The sequence below is a fragment of the Girardinichthys multiradiatus genome, chromosome 21 (assembly GCF_021462225.1).
Source record: "Girardinichthys multiradiatus isolate DD_20200921_A chromosome 21, DD_fGirMul_XY1, whole genome shotgun sequence".
NCBI lineage: Eukaryota > Metazoa > Chordata > Actinopteri > Cyprinodontiformes > Goodeidae > Girardinichthys > Girardinichthys multiradiatus.
Genome location: NC_061813.1, coordinates 8,849,162 through 8,859,168, shown reverse-complemented (window position 1 = coordinate 8,859,168; position 10,007 = coordinate 8,849,162). Strand labels below are relative to the sequence as shown.

Below are 10,007 nucleotides of genomic sequence, written 5' to 3'. Positions count from 1 at the left end.
CACACCTCTCCACTTTAATACCAGTCTCGAAAACACTTCTGAGTACTTTTATTATTTTTGTTTCCATTTGCTTCTGTTAAAACAGAAAAGAGATTTAACAATTCATCATACAGCCAAGACTGTAGCTAGCGCCTAAATAAAATCTGTTACATTAAGTCTGCTGTTAGATTTCAGATGCATCCCATAAGCCTCTTGTCAATTGTAGGGGCTCAGCTAACCTAAACGGGACAAAGCAAAGAGAGCATCGACTATGAAAAGTGTCAAAACGTTTGACAGAAGAATAGGGCTCTGTAACCCAAGAGATGTAAGCTCATTTAGGATTCCCACAGTTAAAGCTGTACAAAGGACAATCTGCTGAGACTTGTCGCACTCATCATGCTGCCTGAGACTCAGCATGAGTCACAGCAGTCATCGGAAGAAAATCTGGACCAAAATAAAAAATGTGTCAGATTCTGCAAAGCTCCACTCACTGCTTCGTGCTGCAACCAAGTAAATGCTTAGTTTTTAAAACCACTCATTAGATTATAGCTGTGTCCCGAAGCTAAACAAGCTAATGCATTAGATTAGCTTTGGTTTCTTTTCTTGAAAAAAAAAAACTGGGTTTTTAATTGGTGAAAACAGATGAATGGACTGCAGAACAGGCCGGGTTCAGGCCCTGAGGAACCTTCCAAATCCATTCATAACCCTTTACTTTTAAACATTTGAAGTCAGAACATTTGGCAACAGGTCGTTTGTGGGATTTCTTTGGTTTAAACCAATAATAGCAATTTTAAATATGGTGTGAGAGGCTGTAGATCACCAGTTTTTTTAAATGTGCTGGATGCCTCTCCTGTCCCGTTTAAAATTATTTGTCTGCTCTAGATTCAGACCAAACTGTTCGGCAGCATCTCAGGGGTTTTACGTTTCTTTTCACACCTCTAATTCAAACACTAAAGTGAATCAACAACCAGCCAGCTGTTAGCAGCCAAGTGAGACTCAGGCCAGGTTGAATGCTGAGTAAATCACTGCTAGCCCGTTCCAAGGCGCTTTTAAAGGCAGAGCTACACATTGTTTCAAATTGCCTGGTGCAACATTTACATGTTCCGGATTACACGGTTCAGTAAGTGCTTCTGATAACTGCAGTTTTATCTGTTACAATCTTCTTCAGTTCCTACTGTACATGTAAATTACGTACAAGAAGTCCTGCCATGTAAGCTTTACCCATTCAGAGGGGATTTTAACAGGGAAAATCCGTTACTGTCCCATTAAAAACTGTCTCAACACAATGTTGTCAACAACTTTATTCTCACATTAGGTTCTTCAGGTACACAAACAGTCACAAGCACAAACACTTTCAGTCTTTTTTTCCTTTCTTTGTTTTTGTTTTTCCTCGGTGACCATCAGCATGTTAAAAGATGATGTTCACTTTCCAAGCGTGTGCCGACAGTGGCGTATGTTCCTCGTGTAGCTGAGGAACGAAGAGACTGACCCTGAACTCTGTCACTTTGTGCCTGCTGTTAAGGGCTTGAGGAAAAAGGACAATTTACTGATGATCCCACAGTGTAGTTTCACTGTAGCTGACCCCCATCCATGCCTTGGCCTCCGCCCACCCTCCTACATCTCCTGTCAGACACACAAAGATCGATCTGCATGGCTTTTGTTGTAATGTTATCTGCACCTGCACTCCATGTGGACAGAACAAAGCAGCTAATTCACTAGGGACTCTGTAAATATAGATATTTTCTTCTCAATATATATATCTATATATTCTACCCATAGAATAATGTCTATATAGCATATATATATATATATTTACTTTTGGTCACTTTTTTAACATTCAGGTACATTCACTTGACCCTGTGTACTATTTTTATATGAAACACAAACACAGACATATGGTAACAGAGCTACATATCATGTAATAATCACAACCCAGAAACAGGACATTACAGGGATCATTTGGAGTTTTTTGAAGTGAGGTTCTATGAAGTTAGCAGTAATAGCTACCTTATCCGTCGTAGACTGATGTCAGATGGACTAGATGTTAAAATTTTAGCTGACGATTTGAAACAACTGAAGCTGAAAATGTTTATATCTGTGGAATATAACTCTATAATTGCATCCTCCCCAACAGACCATTAGGTTTTGTCTACTGAACAATGTCCAATCAGGATAATTTCCAAACAACTTATAGATTAGGAAAAGAACAGGAATGTTCTTTATTCAACACCGTTGAACAGAAAAAGGGCACCCCGACACCACATCTCGTGCCCCCCTCTATGTGGAGTGACAAGTCACTGCCAATGAGGAAGATTTATACAGCCAATAGGCTCCTGCAATGGAACGTTGTATAGCAACATAGATATTGATGAGCTGGGAAAACAGCTACAAACTTAATGGTTTCTTGCAAAATCATGGATGTTTATCAACTAATATAGAGCGGTCTCCTATGATAAGATTGTTTATTTTATATATCTAAAATCAGCTGATATGGGGCCTGTCTGACAAGCCGCTAACCCTTCACCACCTAGGTGTGGGCCGGCCATCTGTGTTAAAAGGTAGATTTTAGCTTACAAAAGGACAGTCTCAAAACTACAGAAACTTTCCACCATACTATTTTTACAGTACAGAAGTCCCTGCCCTCCCCCACCTGTTGCTGTGCATTGCTCATCGGGTGGCTGCAAGACGGCTGATGAGCAATTCCCTTGTTTAAAAGTTAGCTGTTTGGCAATATTTTTGCTCGTCAAACCGGACCGTTGTGATGTGGAAATTAAAGAAGCATCAACCATTAGTCATATTAAGGCAGTGCTGTTTCAAATATACAGCTGACTAGCTACAAGTCTTTAAAACAGCTGACTGCATGCTCAGTAGCCCAACTAATTATTCAGCTAACAGCTTGTTCTACTTGCTCTATAAAGAGCAGAATAACATAGAAGGATAATGTTCTGCTCATTAAGCACTTGAAAACCAAAAGAAACTTAGTTTTAAGTCAAAGAACACCAATGCTAATAAACATAACGGAACATTTTTCTTAATCAGCAGTAGGAATAATGGTGCTTCTCTGTTTTAAATAAAAGCAATTACATCATGTTAAATAATTGTCTAAGTACTGTGACACCATGGAGCTGTCTTGGTTTTACTCCTACAGTGAAGCTACCACCCCTCCTGCTTCTGGCAAGGGAAGCATTACTGATAACTTCCAAAGCTCACTCCATTTAATCCAAGCTATCCCTGTAAAACAACCCTCCCTCAAAATATAGTGAAGCAAACAAACAAATGTTTCAGTGCTGGTTCTGTAATCACCAATCACAAGCATAAATACTCTCTGTAGTAATCTAAAGTACAAAATAGCATATTCTTCTGGATTTAACAACAGTTTCTATGAACTCTACTCAGTCTGGGTGCACAAAACTCCACAGGTGCATACATGAGCTGGCAACAACAGGTAGGCGAACCATTGCGCATTTACTAAATCAGCAAACAGTACTCACTTCTACAATCACTATTTTGAATAGACCCTGGCATTTCATAGAATACACATACAGGCATTAAGATTGAAAGAGGCCTACAGGGAGTCATACTGATGATTAGCCGTGCTACGAATAACACATTTTTCTCCATTTTTAAAGTTTTTCTTCTTTTCAAGGCCACAGGGATGTCACTTGGTGCTGGTTACAAAATCATTCCTTCATGGGTCTTTAAAGAAACGGGACCCTCAGACTGCCCTTCAGTGCCGAGCTGAAAGCTCTAATTGTGAATCATGGATTTGGATTTTCCACTCCATGAAAAATGTTACGTCAGGATTGTACAAACAGATTTCTTTTTATCTTGGATGACCTTAGGCCAATGGATAAAACTGTCAGCCAGCGTAATAGTAGACAGTATCCTACTGCTGTGTATTTTTATTTCCTCACCTTCTCCGAGTGGCATCTCACCATGCAGACTTAACACAACGTGTTGGCTGTGCTCAAAGCTTTTCAAAATGACATCATTTACTTAAAAATAGGACTCTTGTCTACAGGTACTTGTTGATGGGTCCGAATGCTAACAAAGCAAACAACAATTAACAAGGACCACTGATGCATCCAGTTTTTCTGTATCACCACCATCTGGATGTTGGATAAATGGCTTGAAAACAAAACAGACTTTACTTTCTGGATAATTCCACAGAGTGAAACTCCAGCACAAAAAAACAAATGATCTGCATGGCTAGGTAGGTTAGAGGAAAAGACCCTTGAGTATTAACAGTTGTGTCAGTTAGATTTAATATTACCCACAATAACGATTAAATAAAAAGTAAAAATAATATTTTTAATACTTTCACACTCCTAAAACAGAACAGTGCAATCCGAAAAATAAAAATTAATTTTCTAACGTAGTGAGATATTCTCTTACGACTTGTAACATCAGGCTTCACCTTTGACTCGACAGCCTTTCCTTTAATTTCTCATCATCTCTAACCTTGTAAAAGATGAAACTAGTGTTAAAACGCCATAAGAGAACCTCTCCATCCCTGTGCTGCTGATTGTTAGGACTGAGTGAGTATGAGGAGGAGCTACAGTAAAGGCCTCGCCCATTCACCTGCTTAACGTGGGCTTGGAGCAGGAATGTCTAAATCTCCATCTACCTCCCCCTCTTCTTGTCCAGAGTAGGAGCTCAGGGCATCCCACAGCAGGATGGTGTGCTCACAGTGATGATCATTCCTCCAGTGTTCCATAACCGACTCTTTAGTGTCCAGTACCTTGCTGCAAAGAACACAGTTAAAGGCCTCCCCGGCTGCCAGAACCCCCAAGTAACCGGAATTTTCAGGAGAGGATGATCTAGTTTCATCGTCCTCACTGTCCCCGACACGGTGGTGGGACATGATGTGCTTCTTAAGTTTGGAGAAGGAAAAGAATTCCTCGTCGCAGCTGCCGCACTTGACCAGGTTGCGCTTTTCGTTGAGCTGGCGCCAATAGTGAGCGGCATGCTTTACCAGCTCATTCTCCACCTCACGGCCGACACTTTGGACCTTACCATCAGAAGCGCGAATGTGGACCTCCTCCCCATGCACATACAACAAATGCATCTTCATGTCAGCAAAGGTGGGGGTGGAAGCCTGACAGCGGCCGCATTTGATTTGCAGCTCCACAGGGTCTTCCCGATCCTGTTCGTCTGATGGTTCCGGTGAGATGGTTCTGTGGAGAAAACGGAAAAATCCTCAGTTAGGCAATCAATCTATATATTCAGAAATGTATTCTATATGTTGACATCCTTTCAAAAAACTGCTTCAAGCTAAAGGTCAGGAGGCTTTGCACAGGTTCAATAGATATCCAACAGTGACTTTACCCCTCTAAAGACATGTCATCCTCATGACGACTGATTGACGGCTCCACGGTCAGCACCACCTTGTGGACCTCCCTCAGATGACGAAAGTACACGCCCACATATCCGAAGACCTTCTCACAGAACTCGCAGCACAGAGAGCGACGTGGTCGTACCTCTGAGTGATGAAGCTTCATGTGTGTGCTAAGACTGCCTCTGTGAGCGTATGCTTTGCGGCACAGGGGGCAGATGTAGGGCCGACTGTTTGCGTGAGTGTTCATGTGGTTCTGGAGGTGATGCTTAAACTGGAAACAGCGGCTGCAGATAGAGCAGCGGTGGAGCGGACGACTCCCGATAAACACTTTTGGGTTGGAACCAGCTCTCAGGTGAAGGGTTACTGGAGCGGTTTGGGGGGAAGAGTCCAGGGCCATGGTTGTGGCAGCAGTAGAGAGTTGATGACCAAGTAAGATTTCCTGTTCTTGACCATCTGGTGTTAGTGCAGGCAAACTCACCAGTTGAGGAACTGTCTCCATAACCAACATAGGCTTGGGTCGGATACTTCGGTACTTCTTGGAAATATCAACTTCCTTTTGTTTGAAGCCTGGAATTACTGCTGGAGGTTTTTCAGGGACCCTTCTACGAAAGAAAGACAAAGACCTCTTCTTTCTGGCTTCAAAAGCCAAAATGTCTTCCATTGTCTTTCTCTTCCTTCCTCTCTTCTTGCCAGGTGGTTTCTGGAGGGTAACGGGAATAAGTGAGGGCTTCGTCTGGGCCTGCTGAATGGAGTTTGGGACCAGGTTTTGCCTCAAGACTTCAGGATTCTCTGTGTTCTTGGACATAGTATCAAGAGAGGTGGAGAGTCCTGCCTGTCCACAGAGGCCTTTTTTCTCTAAAGAAAAACTGTTGAGCTTAGTAGCTGGAATCAGGGAGCTCTTCATTTTAGAATAGGGCAGAATGGGCAGTTTACCCTTAGGTGGGGTTGGGATAATCTGAACTGCTTTACTGAAGATGGCCGGTGACAGGACAGTGATACTGCTCTGAGGCTGGGCTGCAGTTGGTTTAGATTGGCACAGCCCCACTGTGGTCTTAGGTTCCTCTGAAGGTTTGCCTGTGGAGCTTGATAGAGCTGCAGAAGGGTACTGGAGGTTTTGAATAAGGCTAGCTGAAGCAGGTCGCTCATTGGCCTCTGCCGTTCGCTCTAACTTAGAACCAGGACAGAGGAGAGTGTTTTCTGGTAACAGGGCAGTGACAGAGATGTCAGAGGCTGGGTCGATCAGAAATACCTTTTCAGAGGGCTCTTTCGTAATGTCCTTTGTCTCTTCTGGCTTTAGCTTTGACACTGCAGATGTTCCACACCCCACTGACTTGGTCTGAGCCAGTAGAGGAACTTTTGTACTGGCAGCAACTGGTGATTTGAGCTTTTCTGAGGTCCTCTTATTTCTTGCTGATGGATACCTGGGAATGGGTAACTTGAGGTTTTTCTGGATTGACTGGGTTTGTTGATGTGGAGTCTGAGAGGAGACAGAAGGGGGAAGTGCAACGAGGGAAAATGTTCCTTCTTGGCCTGCTATTTGCATCAGTGCATAGTTTTGTGTGGGTACCAGGATGGACTTGGGGCTAGAGGCAGTAGTAGCCTCGGGTAGAGCAGACAGTGGCTGGTAGGATGGGGCCAAAGGGGAGGGTGAAGGCACCACAGCTGGGGCCTTAGGAGCAATGCTCCGGAACTGAAGGCTCTTCATCTGATGGGCTGGATCACTTGTAACCAACTGAAACACATGTAAAACAACAAAAAAAAACAAAGACATTCTACATTAGTTCTACTGCCAACTTCTGTATTCACACTTAAAAGCTTTAATGTGATCTTTTCACATCAACATTGACAGTAAACATTAGATGCTCAGGATGTCAGCTAGTGAATCAGTCATTTTTAGCTTGGTTATCCAAACCCTGCTGAGCGGTAGTAACGACAACACTCTTCAGGGTGGAGGCTGTTACTGAAGGAAGACTCAAACTTAATGAGATGTTTTAAAAATGAAGGCAGAGGAAGCACACTGATGTAAGAAGGTATTTCCTATGGTATGTTGAGACACACCTGGGGTTCATTCACTTTCAGCAGGTATCAGAAAGGCTGACCAGGTATCAGAAAGGCTGAACATATTACAGCAAAGTTGCTTTGTTTGACTGTCATGGAACATCCAGTCCTTCTTCAGTTAGGCCAGCATTTTATTTTTATTTGACCCTTCGTAGACTTGTTTCTAAGCTATCTTTCTGATAGCTCTATGAACAGATTCAAGTCGGAGCTCTGCCTGGGCCGCTCTAAAATGTAAATTTTACTTTCAATCAGAAGAAATATGTTTGTACAATTAAACGATCTGTTTAAACCTACATCTGCCAGGTGTATGAATAATTCTGGGCTTAACTGTATCTTCTTACATTAAAGTTGTCAAAAGGGAAATCTGCATCAGGTAACATCAGAAACTTGCTAAAAAACTCAACTAATTAATGCAGCTCCATCTTGCAATGATGCATCAAGCATTATTGCAGAATGAAATCCCTTTAATCAAAGAAAAAGAACAGAAATAATTGACATTGCTACTGAATACCTTGGTTGTGTAAAAATGTATTTAATATATATATGTGACCTGTCTGCATAAAATTTTAGTTTGCCACACTGTTTCATTACTCTGCAACCCAAGCAGGACAGACACAAAAAAGCCTTGTCAAAAAAATCCACAGATTTTTAACAAGTGTGACAAGCTGTCCTATTATCCATGGGTCTTTGGTCCCACACAGCACAGTGTCACTGCCCCAGGCTAAGGACCTACTGCCCCTTTGATATGTACTCAGCAGGCTGCCACGGTAACTACTGAGGATCTGAAGGGGGCTTAATACCTACCCCTTCCAACCACCACCCCTACCCCAGCACCTCACAATCAGTTCCTGGAACAATCAGCTGGTGGAGCGCGAAAGCTGCCCAAAGGCAGGACCTTTACGAGATGAAGAGGGGCTCCCCTCTTCGTTGCCCCTTCCATTGCCTGACCAAAGGCAATAAGGATTGTCCTGTGAAACAAATAAAAAAAAAAAAAAAAGAATTCTTTGGATTCACTTTATCTGGAATTGTTCACCAATTCACCAACCATTTCATGGTTTCCCAGTGAGGGTAATGCTTTTCCACACTGTTCTGCCATTCTGACAGTGGTGATACAGAATACGCCTGAACTCTGTGGGGAAACAGTAACCTCAAAGTGAGGTTTTACACAAGTCTTTATTATCTCAATCAACCATGGAGTTTCCGTCCATCAATCAAAAGCCACAGGTATGCCTATAAAAACAAGAGTGAAATTCCCGATGATTGTATCAATACAGCATCATTATATCAAAAGAAGGAGAAGATTACAGAAGGTAAACTTCAAAGCACCTAATTGTCAAAAAAAGAGGCTGAGGTTTGAATTTCACAATATGAGCCAACATCCAATCGCAGCATCTGATCCAGTCAAAGTTCAAACTGCACTCTGAAACAATAATCAGCATAAAGAGCAACAATCTGGAGGTGTTACTAAAGGCAAATATTTAAGTAATCATTTCTTGATAAATAAAAGGGATTCTTTTCACTCAAACGAAGGAGAAGAAAAGAGAAACTGCTCAGGCGTATTGTTTAACAGCTGGAAGTATTTCTGTGCTGGCAGATTATTTATACAGTACCGTACCGCATTACGACTCCATAAAACTGGAGATATTCCTCCTCTGTGCGGACAGTTAATTCTAGTTTGACTGTGACTCTGGCTGAACACAGAGTGGAATAAAAACCACAGGATGTGTGTTTCTCTGGGCGTTTTATGTAAGGATAGAAAGAGGGATGATCGGCAAACGCCATGCATGTTGAATAACACTCCAATGTTAATTTAAACTGTTGGATATTAAGGAATGGAATAATAAGGTGTGTATGAACAGCTGGAGTAGTCGTCAGGAGGATCGTAATCCTTTTGTCACTTTTGGCTCTCGGAAGAAAGTTCAGCTTCAATAACTCTGATTCCACTGTGGAAAGGAGGGATGGTACAGTTTAAGCCTGGGAGGTATGACTTAGAATGTCAGTCAGTCAGTCATTTTCTACCGCTTATTCCATAGTGGGTCACAGGGGAGCTGGTGCCTATCTCCAGCAGTCTATGGGCGAGAGGTGGGGTACACCCTGGACAGGTCGCCAGTCCATCGCAGGGCAACACACATACAACCATACACACACTCATTCATACACCTAAGGGCAATTTAGAGTTACCAATTAACCTAACAGGCATGCTTTTGGACTGTGGGAGGAAGCCGGAGTACCCGGTGAGAACCCACGCATGCACGGGGAGAACATGCAAACTCCATGCAGAAAGACCCCAGGCCGGGAATTGAACCCAGGACCTTCTTGCTGCAAGGCAACAGTGCTACCAACTGTGCCACCGTGCAGCCCACTTAGAATGTTCTTACCTGAAATGATCTCCAATTTACACAATCTTTATAATCTTGATAGATGAATAGAACCGTTTTTACCATTTATGTGTGAGGTAAATTTCAAACTTTAAACGACCCCTAAGGTAAGAGGGATCGTTAGTGGTGCTGCTGGTGTCTGCTCTTGTTTCATTGACAGAAATAGTTAACCAGTAAGGTTGTTTTAAATAAACAGATGCATAGAAGTCACTTTATGAGGTATATCTGACAACAATACCTGAATGTCGCAGCTG

At 42.5% G+C, this 10,007-nt stretch overlaps 1 protein-coding gene across 7 annotated transcripts in view; it reads right to left on the bottom strand.

Annotated features, from left to right (window-relative positions):
* Positions 1-1,265: 1,265 nt before the first annotated feature.
* Positions 1,266-10,007, bottom strand: part of znf438 (zinc finger protein 438) — a 43,731-nt gene continuing 34,989 nt past the window's right edge. For 4 of the 7 annotated variants that reach the window (XM_047349675.1, XM_047349680.1, XM_047349674.1 and 1 more), the window contains 2 exons: positions 5,308-7,049; positions 1,266-5,156 (listed from right to left, as the gene is read on the bottom strand). In XM_047349675.1, coding sequence (XP_047205631.1) covers positions 4,565-5,156; positions 5,308-7,022 — 2,307 coding nt within the window. In that variant the 5' untranslated portion in view covers positions 7,023-7,049 and the 3' untranslated portion in view covers positions 1,266-4,564. Of the gene's footprint in view, positions 5,157-5,307; positions 7,050-8,179; positions 8,344-10,007 lie in introns of all 7 variants that reach the window. The other 3 variants (XM_047349681.1, XM_047349677.1, XM_047349679.1) reach the window with 2 other exon arrangements.